Source organism: Rhinopithecus roxellana, chromosome 4 (genome assembly GCF_007565055.1).
Source record: "Rhinopithecus roxellana isolate Shanxi Qingling chromosome 4, ASM756505v1, whole genome shotgun sequence".
NCBI classification, from domain to species: Eukaryota; Metazoa; Chordata; class Mammalia; order Primates; family Cercopithecidae; genus Rhinopithecus; species Rhinopithecus roxellana.
Genome location: NC_044552.1, coordinates 127,092,186 through 127,105,238, shown reverse-complemented (window position 1 = coordinate 127,105,238; position 13,053 = coordinate 127,092,186). Strand labels below are relative to the sequence as shown.

Sequence of the window (13,053 nt, the reverse complement as noted above, 5' to 3'; positions counted from 1 at the left end):
ATCTATCTATCTAATGGAGATTAGAGAGATATGGCAAAGCACCCAACAAAGTTACTACCCATTACAGTTGTGAATAGTGGTAATAATAATTATTTTTGAAAATCTAAGAAAAGAGAGCATGTGCTAGAATAGGTAAGGAGGGCTTCACTAAGAAGATGGAGTTGGAATTGAATCTCAAAAGCTGGATTTATTTTGGAGAAATAGAGAGGAGTTAAGAAGCAAAAGTGTGAACAAAATCTTTTTTTGAGAATGTTCCAAAAGAAAGTAGGCAAGAAGAATGGTAATAAGGTTGGCAAGATTGGTTAGGAAAATTGTTGTTTAGTCCTGTATATAACAACATTAGAGAATATTTACTGTAAGTTAGGTATCATACTAGGAGCTGGATATAATATGATGAACAAAACAGACCAGTTCTCACCCCCTTAGAACTTACCTGTAAGTTGGATAGGTTGTCAATAAATAGGTGAGCCAGTTACTAAGTAATTCTCAAATCCATGGGTGCTATGAAGGAAACATCCTGCTGCAGGAAGTGTGGCAACCTAGGTAGCACCCTGGGAATGGCCACACTAAGGAGAAGCCCTTAAACTGAAAGCTGATGGGTAACAAGGACCCAGTCTCTAAAGGTGTTGAGGAGAAGCTCATTCTAGGTAAAGACAACAGGATACAAGAGGGTGCTAAGAAGGGATGAGTTTTGCATATTTAATATACTAAAACTATGTCAGGGAGGTTCACTGCATAGGGTCTTAGTGCTAATTTTTTCAACTTCTTTCTTATCATGGAGCTTGTAGGATTGTTGACAATTTAGTATTGAAGTCCTCATATAATCAATACTAAGAATAAAATGCACGTGAATGATGACTCTTACACAATCCTACATAAATGAAATAACCTGTACAACAGATTACAGGCCAGAGGAAGTAAAGACAATGAATATGATCTTGATCATCCAGAATTTAAAAGAGACAGTGCATGATATATACTCACTTTTTAAAATTTAGACACTTTGAGTTGTTAATAAGAATTGGTCCATTTGTTGCAAAATTATGATTTTTTGGTAACAGAAAATATATTGATGAAGCAAAAGAATATATTTTAAGTTTAAATTATAATGTACATTTTCTGTATCATAAGAGACACTGGTGGTATTGATACATTAATTCTTTTTTATTTTTTTAATGAATCTTTCTTTTTTTATTTTTTATTTTTTTTTATTATACTTTAAGTTCTAGGGTACATGTGCATAATGTGCAGGTTTGTTACATATGTATACTTGTGCCATGTTGGTGTGCTGCACCCATCAACTCGTCAGCACCCATCAACTCGTCATTTACATCAGGTATAACTCCCAATGCAATCCCTTCCCCCTCCCCGCTCCCCGTGATAGGCCCCAGTGTGTGATGTTCCCCTTCCCGAGTCCAAGTGATATCATTGTTCAGTTCCCACCTATGAGTGAGAATATGCGGTGTTTAGTTTTCTGTTCTTGCGATAGTTTGCTGAGAATGATGGTTGCCAGCTGCATCCATGTCCCTACGAAGGACTCAAACTCATCCTTTTTTATGGCTGCATAGTATTCCATGGTGTATATGTGCCACATTTTCTTAATCCAGTCTGTCACTGATGGACATTTGGGTTGATTCCAAGTCTTTGCTATTGTGAATAGTGCCGCAATAAACATACGTGTGCATGTGTCTTTATAGCAGCCTGATTTGTAATCCTTTGGGTATATACCCAGTAGTGGGATGGCTGGGTCATATGGTACTTCTAGTTCTAGATCCTTGAGGAATCGCCATACTGTTTTCCATAATGGTTGAACTAGTTTACAATCCCACCAACAGTGTGAACGTGTTCCTATTTCTCCACATCCTCTCCAGCACCTGTTGTTTCCTGACTTTTTAATGATTGCCATTCTAACTGGTGTGAGATGGTATCTCATTGTGGTTTTGATTTGCATTTCTCTGATGGCCAGTGATGATGAGCATTTTTTCATGTGTCTGTTGGCTGTATGAATGTCTTCTTTTGAGAAATGTCTGTTCATATCCTTTGCCCACTTTTTGATGGGGTTGTTTGTTTTCTTCTTGTATATTTGTTTGAGTTCTTTGTAGGTTCTGGATATTAGCCCTTTGTCAGATAAGTAGATTGCAAAAATTTTCTCCCATTCTGTAGGTTGCCTGTTCACTCTGATGGTAGTTTCTTTTGCTGTGCAGAAGCTCTTTAGTTTAGTTCCCTATTTAATAAATGGTGCTGGGAAAATTGGCTAGCCATAAGTAGAAAGCTGAAACTGGATCCTTTCCTTACTCCTTATATGAAAATTAATTCAAGATGGATTAGAGACTTAAATGTTAGATCTAATACCATAAAAACTCTAGAAGAAAACCTAGGTAATACCATTCAGGACATAGGCATGGGCAAGGACTTCATGTCTAAAACACCAAAAGCAATGGCCACAAAAGCCAAAATTGACAAATGGGACCTAATGATACATTAATTCTTAAGGTAAGATACTGGAAGATGACCAAAATGTAGATCAAGTTCCTTATTATAGTGTTCGGTAATATGTGAAAGTAGGAGTGGTACCATAAAGTCCAGTCGAGTCTAGACTGGAAAAATATCCAAAGCAGTTTAGACTACCAACATCTTTTTTTTTTTTTTTTGAAACAGAGGCTTGCTCTGTCGCCAAGCTGGAGTGCAGTGGCACGATCTCGGCTCACTGCCAAGCTGTTGACCTTAGTTAGTGATTCAAAAGTAACGTTTAAAAAATTATGGATGAGTATATGTGTGTATGGGCATGTGTTTATGTATATGTGTCTGTGTGTAAAAAGTTATTTGACCCATCAGACCTTTGAGTGCAAACACGTGCAGGAAACGAAGTTTAAGGAAATTAATGGAACATAATTGCAACACTCACCACAAAAGCAAGGATTTGAGTAACCTAGGGATTGGATGCACAGTTTGTTCCAAAAAAAGTTTTAAATCTAACAGTGAAAATTTTAGAAGAATAAATCCAGAGCATTATAATACATTGGTTAATACTCTCCAAATTATTGTGTATATGTACTGCAAATTATACAGAAAATTCCAATGGATTCTTGCCCTTTGATCCTTTTATTTGTGATGTGAGCACTTGCAGGTTAAGGGGTTAGGTGATAATAGTTGGACTTTATAGTCTTTCATTTATGCAAAACCTTGAAAACTTCCATAAGTTAAACCTCTTGCTGCCCTTGGGAAATCACAAAATGCAGTACAATTCCTCTAGCATCTTTTACCATGTTCTGTGCTGGCCAGACATTTAATTCTATTTAAAATCCACTTACGTATATTTTAAAAATTAATTCTCTGGCCATGCCTAGTATGCAAGCACTCTGGTATAAGATTGTAGACTATTAATATGCTGCCAACTTGGACCTTATTCAAAATTATATTGAGACAGTTTGTGATTCTCTAATTCATTATCTGTAGTTAGACTATCCATATCTTTTTAGTAAAAGAGAAGAAGGCTTATATATTGGCATATGTATACACATAGGAAAATAAAGTGTAAACCTTTCAGGATACTCTAAACCTTGTAATTTTTAAAGAAACAATGTTATACACACACGCCTTTTTTGTTTGACTAGATATGGTATATTCTAACCGTGAACACATTAAATGCATTCCAGTGTGTCAAATGATATTTTAAATGTGAACAGAGGTGAATGTGCTTGAGAATACTCTTTGGGAGGTGTGGCTGTTTTGGGGTTCTGTTTTACTTTGCTGACAGTGTTGCATGATTCTGTGATTAACAACCATATTTCTGGTGCTATCATATGGAAAAAGCTAGCATTTATTCTCCCTTAACGTTTTATTGGCATCTTTGATGTGTTACAAAACAGACATTTACTACTGAGTAGCTAAGCATTTCCCCCTCTTTGTTTCTTTAATTAACATATTGATCTAAAACAAATCTATAGGATCAAGCTTATTGAGGCAGACAGCCTGTTCATCTCTCAAGAGATCACTGCTGCACTCCACACACTTTTTCAGTAAATAAAATATGGACAAAACTGCAACATGTGGAGCCTGAAGATTCCATTAAAGACTTTTGGCAACTGTACCTTAAAGATATTTCAAAAATAATTGTGCTTTATCGCTTCTTCTGTGCCATAGCATATAACAAGGGTTTTTAAAAAGACCAAATACAGCTCTCTGATTTCCATTTAATGGAAGAAGTAATAAAGTTTAATTGTATACTTGAGCACGGGGTGTCATTTCCAATACATCTGATCAATAATTCATTGATTGCCTTTGGCTCAAAGTAATATTTGAAAGAAAATGCAGCCAGTGGGAGCTTCTCTAGCTGTAGCTTCATCATCTCTATTAATTATGCTTTTCCTGAATTTGGATCATTAGGCTACCAAAGTGACAGCAGATGGCGAGCAGACCGGACAGGATGCTGAGAGGACCAACACAAGAGCAAAGTCCCTGGGAGAATTCATTAAGGAGCTTGCCCGGGATGCAGAAGGTATTAGAAAGAATCATGTTTTAATCATCATTTCTCCCAACAGAAAAATGCAGAAAGGAATGACACAGGACTAGAATTTCTCTTGCTATAAGTGACATCTGTAAAATCAAAGGTTGAGTTTCAAAAAGTAGTGTGGTTAAGATATTCAAGGGTATTATCTGCTGAGAACCCGTGACCTACAGTGTTAAATTAGCGACAGTAATCAGTGAATTAATGACAATGAGGGCAGAATAGCAGTAAATTCTTGAAACATGGCTATTATGATTAGGTAAGAATAGGCAACTTTTGTTTTTATTTGAAAGTATTTAAAATGTTTTTCATTTTTAAGAAAGCTAATGTCATCATTCCACTTGATACGTTAAAGCAGCACTTCAGTTTCTCAAAATGGCTTTTCAAATACCGGGGACTGGTTTTTAATGAACATCTGTTGCTTGGGATTTGAATGTGTTACTGTATGAGAAGCTCTGATGCATTTAGCTCACAATGCTCTAGGAGTTAAGGAGTTAGTTCTTGCCATCTACTAACATAAATGAGAAAGTGGAAGCCATTTTTGGGCAAAAGCCCAAATTAAGAAACTCAAAGAATGCAGACAATGCCTCTCCGCACTCACCCCCCGGAAAAAACCTAGTCCTTAAGTATCTGCTGAAATATAATAAACATGCATGCAGGTTTAGAAATTGGGAAAAATTGTTTTTGTTGTTTTTTGCTTGAAGAAGTAAAACATTTTTCTTGCTCTGCAATATTATGCATTTTGGATACTTTGTTTCTTAATGTAGGCCAATAAGTAAGGATGTGAGATCAACTTCAAGGCAGATTCTGATTGATAATTCTTAGGCACCACTGGCCAAGAAGAAACAAACTCCCAAATATTGACCATTGCAAGAAGCAACAGGGTTTTAATTTGAGAGCTAATTTGAGGCAAAGGTGTGAGGTTCTGAAAGAGAAATTACCTCTACCAGCAACATCTCAGTTAACTCATTGTGGTTTATCCTCTGCTAGATGAAGCTGTTGTACTTTCCCTAGTATTATTTTCCATTAATGCTACTCGAAGTGCCCTCCTCCGACCGAAAACAACAACAACAACAAATCCCACTGCAGGTAGAGCATCTTCACTCTGAGCTGATCCCCAAACGCCCTAGTCAATGCTCCAGGAACTTTCTTTTTCTTTCCATTGACATTTCAAACCCCCAACACCCAGGAGCCCATCCTATTATCAAAACTGCTTACTTTATTCTCTGGATTGAACCCTCCGTCTCCCACCAAACACAGATGCATATTCATGATTATGCATGAATCAATATGAATGACCATGCATGGTTATGCATGAATGATCAATATGAATATTTTCTTCTTCTGGGTGTCTAGGGCCTCTGGGTACTGTTTGTACAGTTAGTGAACCAACATGGGGGGAAAGTGGAGATGACATTTATCCCAGGCTTGCTCACCACCCCAAATCCCAAGTCTATACACCAGAGAAGGGATTACCCACCAAAGGTGTCGCTGATTTCCTAAATTATTCATAGATCAGACACAATCATGTGTCTGTCCAGATAGGGCACCCGTTTCTAATTTATGTTAAGTGCCATGTGGGACAGCTATACTTTAGGGAAATAAGAACACTATTCACTTTTGCCTGCAGGCACTATTTGGCAGAATTAATCCAACTGTTAAAATTGAATGAAAGCTCAAATTTAAATTGTACCAAAGCAACACTAAATGTTCATTGAGATGTAATACAAAGCTTGGCAGTTTAAGGGGGAAAAAAAGAGAAGGTGGGGGAAGGAAGAGAGGGGAGGGAAGGAAGGGAGGGGAAGGAAGGAATGGAGAGGAGGGAAGGAAGGGAGAGGAGGGAAGGAAGGGAGGAGAGGGAGGAAAAAAGGAAGGAAGGAAGGAAGGAAGGAAGGAAGGAAGGAAGGAAGGAAGGAAGGAAGGAAGGAAGAAAGGAAGGAAGGGAAGGAGGGAGGGGGGAGAGAGGGTGGGAGGAGAAGGGAGGGAGGGGGAAGAAAGGAAAGAAGGGATGAAAGAAGGAAGAGAGGGATGAAGGGAGAAAGGAGGGAAGGAAAGGGAAGGGAAGGAGGGAAGGAGGAAGGAAGGAAAGGAAGGAGGAAAGAAGGGAGGAAGGAAGGAAGGAACGAAGGAAGGAAGGAGAAAGGAAGGAAGGCAGTAAAGGAGGGAGGGAGGAAGGAAGAAAGGAAGGGCAGAAGGAAGGAAGGGCAGAAGGAAGGGGGAAGGGAGAGAGGAAAGAAGGAAGGGAAAGGAGGGAGGAAGGAAGAAAGGAAATGGAAAGAAGGAAGGAAGGAAAGAGGAAGGGAGGGAGAGAGAAAAGAAGGAAGGGAAAGGAGGGAGAGAGGAAGAAAAAAAGAAAGGGGAAGGAAGGAAGGAAGGAAGGAAGGAAGGAAGGAAGGAAGGAAGGAAGGAAGGAAGGAAGGGAGAAATAAGAAAGGGAGGGAAGGAAGCACTAACCAAAGGCTTTAAGTAGGTTATACAACATATGCACACCTCTTTTTTTTCACTCTCAAAACTAGAATATGAGGGATAACCATCAGTACTTTTACATTTTTGTTAGTTGTAATAAATTGCTGTGGGAAAAGCAGATGCTTCAGCCTGACATTTATCTATTTCAGCTTTATGTTTGGATAGATGTACTATTCATCCTATCTTTCATTATGAGTCATGACCTCTTCATAGATAATCAACTTCTATTCATCTAACGCATTCTTATCTCACTATAATTTTATAATATCTACTGTGCTATGACTCCTGATTAGTTCATAAATAAACTCTGTTTTCTTCCATGCATTATTAGAATTAATGGGTGGACATAGGTAAACCCATTAGTGTTTATTTCCTGATATACAATAGGACTTATTCAATGATAGACACCTTTCCTTCCTGTTTCTCACATCAGAGTATTTCTATTCTTAATAAATTTACCCATCAGAGGATCTTTTTTTTTTCAGACTTAGTATGAAAACAATTTTGCTTCTCCTGAGGAATTTTACTTATATTTATAGATACTGTATACCTCTTAAGAATCCTATTTGTATTCCCTGCTACACATAGGCTACTAAGATGCTTAGAAGTGGACTTAGGATGCACTGCATGGAACGTTACAGTGTGATTTTCTGTCTACTAATTCTTTTCCTAATTTACACAGTTTTTTTTTTTTTAACCTGTAGCACTATTTCCCTTTATTTTAATTTTATCTGATATTAAGATTTTTTAAAATTACCTAAATCCTCCTTTGAATTCAGTTGGAAATAAATAAGTAAATCGCAAAGATATATATTTTACAATCATTTTCAATACTATGGGAAAGAAAATATATTGAAGTGATAGTGCATACTTTTGAATAAGAAACGAAAAACACATTCATCTGTAAGAATGCTCAGATAAGTTCCAAATCCTATTTATACATAGGATCTGGAACTATATATATGTATATAAACATAAAAATGTATGTTTATATATGTCTATAAAGAGTGAAACAATTAAACTTCTATTAAAATAATGCTTCCTTTCCTTTTTTGGCGGGGGGGGGGTGGTGGCGGTGATTTCTAAGAAAATCATATTGCCTAGCACTTGATAGATGCCTATGAGAGAAATGGAAAATGACAGCATTTTTAAATTTAACTTTCAGTAGAAAAATAATGGAAATAAAAATTAAACTGGACAGTTCACCATACAAAAAGAATGTTAAATGAGGGTAAGTAAAGCACAGTGAAATAATCTGGAAAATAACTGTAAAACTTTAAAACACTAATGATAAGTGTTATCTGAATGAAACTGAAAAGTTTTAATGGGCCATATATAATTTATTTGTGGACCAATGAGGCCATATTTTTCTCCAAAACCCATATCTAAAATTTGTTTTTCATAATGAAGATAAAGTAGCACACATACCAAATATCCATTTGAAAGATGCTATCATTTAATCCAAAAAGATACTGAAGGACCATGTCCATTTTGGGGAGCTTGCATTTTTTTTACATAACATGGGTTGCAACAAAAAGTTGGTCATGGAATAGCAGTTTATTCCATGCAGCCAATAGCAGTTTATTCCGTAAGCAGCCAATATATTTGCTAAAATGTTTGTTCTTTTGGTCTTAATCACGTTGCCATCTTTTGGGACTATTTCAATAATAGTAATTGCAACAATTGATAATATCCAACTGGAAATAAAAAAACAACAACCTCATGATTGAGTTGCACAGTGATGCCTTTTAGAAACTTTATGGAGTATATGTTACATGTTTTGATGTTTTTCTTTTTTTTCCCTCATGTTTTTATTTTCCTTTTTACTTTAAGTTCTGGGATGCATGCATAGAATGTTCAGGTTTGTTACATAGGCATACCTGTACCATGGTGGTTTGCTGCACTTATAAACCCATCAAAAGAAGACATTTATGCAGCCACAAACATATGAAAAGCTCATCATCACTGATCATTAGAGAAATGCAAGTCAAAACCACAATAAGATAACATCTGATACGAGTCAGAATGGCAATTATTAAAAAGTCAGGAAACAACAGATGCTGGCGAGGCTGTGGAGAAATAGGAACCCTTTTACACTGTTCATGGGAATGTAAATTAGTTTAACCATTGTAGAAGGCAGTATGGCGATTCTTCAAGGATCCAGAACCAGAAATACCATTTGACCCAGCAACCCCATAACTGGGTATATACCCAAAGGAATATAAATCATTCTACTGTAAAGGCACAGGCACATGTATGTTTATTGCAGCACTATTTATGCAAAGAGATGGAACCAACCCAAATGCCCATCAATGATAGACTGAGTAAAGAAAATGTGGTACATATACACATGGAATACTATGCAGCTATGAAAAAGAATGATATTATGTCCTTTGCAGGGATATGGATGAAGCTGAAAGCTTCAGCATCCTCAGCAAATTAACATAGGAACGGAAAACCAAACACCGCATGTTCTCACTCATAAGTGGGAGTTGAACAGTGAGAACACATGGACAGCGAGGGGAACAACACACACTGGAGCCTTTTGGGGGTTGAGGGGAGAGGAAAGAGAGAGCATCAGGACAAATAGCTAATGTATGAGGGGCTTAAAACCTAGATGATGGGCTGGGCGCCGTGGCTCACTCCTGTAATCCCAGCACTTTGAGAGGTCGAGGTGGGCAGATCACCTGAGGTCAGGCATTCAAGACCAGCTTAGCCAACATGGCAAAGCCCCATCTCGACTAAAATACAAAAATCAGCTGGGTGCGGTGGCATGCGCTGTAATTCCAGCTGCTCAGGAGGCTGAGACAGTAGAATGGCTTGAACCCGGGAGGTGGAGGTCGCAGTGAGCGGAGATTGTGCCAATGTACTCCAGCCTGGATGACAGGGCAAGACTCCATATCAAAAAAAAAAAAAAAAAAAAAAAAACAAACAAACAAACAAAAAAAACCTGGATGGCAGGTTCACAGGTGCAGCAAACCACCATGGCACATGTATACCTATGTAACAAAGCTTGCTTTCTTAATACATGATCATTTTGCTAAAGCCATTTTTGTGTACCTTAATGATTTCTTCTACTTGTTTATGGATGGTTTTAATTTAAAGAAATTATGTATGCCATCCAAAAGATACAGCCATATTTGCCTTTTCCCTTTCTCTATCTGATGTCATTCTTTTTCCACCAGATTCTTCTCTGTAGAAGTTTAGCTTTGAGACTAGAGCACAAGAGAAACAGTGAGATTCTATCTCTCATTTGTCCCTTCCTCTATACTGCCTAGGCCCAGAACCTAAATTAGATCAAATTTCAAAAGATATCTCTTATGAAAGCTGATGTATACACACACACACACACACACACACACACACACACACACACACACATTTAACAAAGAAAAAACATACAGCTTTAGCAGGTTGGGAAGTGGCATTTATTAATATCTTCATTTTAAAAAGTGAGTACAAATTATGTCAGTTAAAGCCCCGATTGCTGGTCCTCACCCCCAGAATTTCTGAGTCCGTAGGTTTGTCGTAGGGCCTGAGAATCTGCATTTCTAATGGACTCCAAGGTGGTGATGCTGCTGCTGCTTGTTGGGGACCACATTTTAGAACCACTGTACTGACCCAACTTCTCACATACCCTCTGCCTGCTCTGCTTGTCCTGCCCTATGTGCAACTGTTTCAGGAGCTCTGCCCAGTGCAAAATTCTCTCCAAGAAAAGAAATTAATTTTCAGGATTCTCTATGTCATAAGGAGATCTTCAGATACACCCTTGAATGGTAGAAAATGCCTCTTGGCCAACCCAGACCCCTCATTCTAGAAGTTTTCAAAGGTAATATTGTAGAAATAAGTATTCAGCTGACAAAAGAGTTTGAGAAAACATCTCTCTTAAACTCACTAAAAAAAAGTCCTATAGAACACACTCCAGGAAACTTTAGTATAAAACTAATAATATAACTGTGTAAACGTTTCAATTCACCATTTTAAACTTTTATTTGACATAAAATTCTTTTTTCAAATGAAATCTTGCCCAGAACACCAACCTATAAAGCAGATTCTTGGCAGAATAGACATTATTTGTAGAAAACCTGAAGCACCTGGAGAATCCTACGATTCCAAGGAGCACAGTTTGAAACCCCATTTAATGCGTAATAAACACAGACCCTTGTGAAGGATGCTATGGCTGGAAGGTGTCGTTGAAGCCTAATTTATCATAAGCCTAGACCAGAGTGCTTCTTTCTTCACTCCTTTAAAAAATGAACACAGGAAAACTATGTGGAAATACAAGAGCAGGTTCATTTTCAGAGATCTCATCACTGAATGTATTTCCATACTTGGTATTTTTAAACTGACTGATAGCACTGCTGTGACAGCAATGCAGAGCTTGTGTTTCCAGCCTCCAAGTGTTACGCTACAGGTCACCGGTTTTTTTTAGAGCTCTTACCAATTCTATGCTTTGACCTACTTCTTAATTTGTAATTCTTTCTTTCTTTTGATGTTAGAAACACCATGTTTTAATTGCTATAACCCCCAAAAGAAATAAAATACTGAGAAATATATTACATTTCCCTGTTACTGATTGTTGTCTTAACTGCCTCTGTGTTTCCCAACAGGAACACTCACGGCAAAATATTCTTCATTTGGAGGTAGTGGTACCCAGCAGATGCTGAATATCATGTTTTCATGTGGCATTTTTGTTTACTAATTTACAAAATTTGTTTTACCCCCTGCAGCTGTAAATGAAAAAGCTATAAAACTAAATGAAACTCTAGGAACTCGAGACGAGGCCTTTGAGAGAAATTTGGAAAGGCTTCAGAAAGAGATTGACCAGATGATTAAAGAACTGAGGAGGAGAAATCTAGAGACACAAAAGGAAATTGCTGAAGACGAGTTGGTGTGAGTAGATGAGTTATTATTTTTTCATTTGACACACTGACATTTCCAGATAATTTACAGTTTTCTAAATGTTTATCATATGTATAAATAAAAGATGCTTTGTTTTTCCAGCCTGGAGATGTTTGCTATGTTATCTATTATCTGTCTATCTAACTATCTATCAATGAATCATTATTTATTCATTTACTTATTTAATTATACTTTACCATTGTTCTAAAATGAAGCAAAAGCATGTTCTTGCCTACATATAATCAAGTAAATGATCTTTTCTGGTGTTGCCCCTTCTGTAATTAGGCTAATGAGCTTGCTTTGTTAATCACCTGCATTAGGGACTTTTGGACTATCAGTTGATTTTTGTTTTAATAGAAATACCTTTGGATATACAAAGTAATGGCTTTACCGTTCATGTATTGGCCAACCTATACATTTTATCATCTTAAGAAATGCTGAAAAGTCATCAAATAATAAACACCTAATACTTTCAAATAAGAATTGGGAATGTGAGGGTTGGGAAAAGTGATAGGGATTTTACTCATGCTAAAGAACTTTTGTGATAACACTCAATAAAATAGATACATCTCTACATTCATAGTCAGCTAACTTCAAAGTGGTAGTATTATTAATAGTTAAATAATTTATACTAAACCAGCAATATCAGCACACCAGAGAACTTGTTAAAAATACAGGCTGTCAGACCCCATCCCAGACCTCCTGAATCAGAAACTTTGGGGATGGTACCCAGCAAACCACATATTAACAAGCCCTTCAGGGGATTTTGAGGCACGTTAGTTTGAGAATTACTGTCTTTCAAGTATTTAGAGTTTCTGAATGACTTGGAATTATCACTTTAGAAAAACTAGGTAAGTTAAACCCAGAAAAACTTCCAGATCAGTCCGTTGGAAGAAAAAGAAACATAGATTAAAATCATGCTATTCTACTAGCATGACGATGACCTAGAATTCTGTTCACAGTTTCTAAGCAAACATACCAATAGTCATCATTACATTCAAAGTAATAGAGAACAAGTCTCAGTATGATGAAACAGGTGGACTGTTTGATTTTGGTATGTGAACTGAATCATAAAACTCATAAAACTCATTTCATCAATCAGATTCCCAGGATGACATGAGACCCCTTCTGATGCAAAATGTCATTTTACTTACAAATTTAAAAGGATTTTTTAAAAA

At 37.0% G+C, this 13,053-nt stretch overlaps 1 protein-coding gene across 7 annotated transcripts in view; it reads left to right on the top strand.

Moving 5' to 3' along the window:
• LAMA2 (laminin subunit alpha 2) overlaps positions 1-13,053 on the top strand; it is a 676,086-nt gene that overhangs the window by 528,847 nt on the left and 134,186 nt on the right. For all 7 annotated transcript variants that reach the window (XM_030928801.1, XM_030928799.1, XM_030928802.1 and 4 more), the window contains 2 exons: positions 4,387-4,498; positions 11,704-11,866. In XM_030928801.1, the coding sequence (XP_030784661.1) occupies positions 4,387-4,498; positions 11,704-11,866 (275 nt within the window). The remainder of the gene's footprint in view (positions 1-4,386; positions 4,499-11,703; positions 11,867-13,053) is intronic.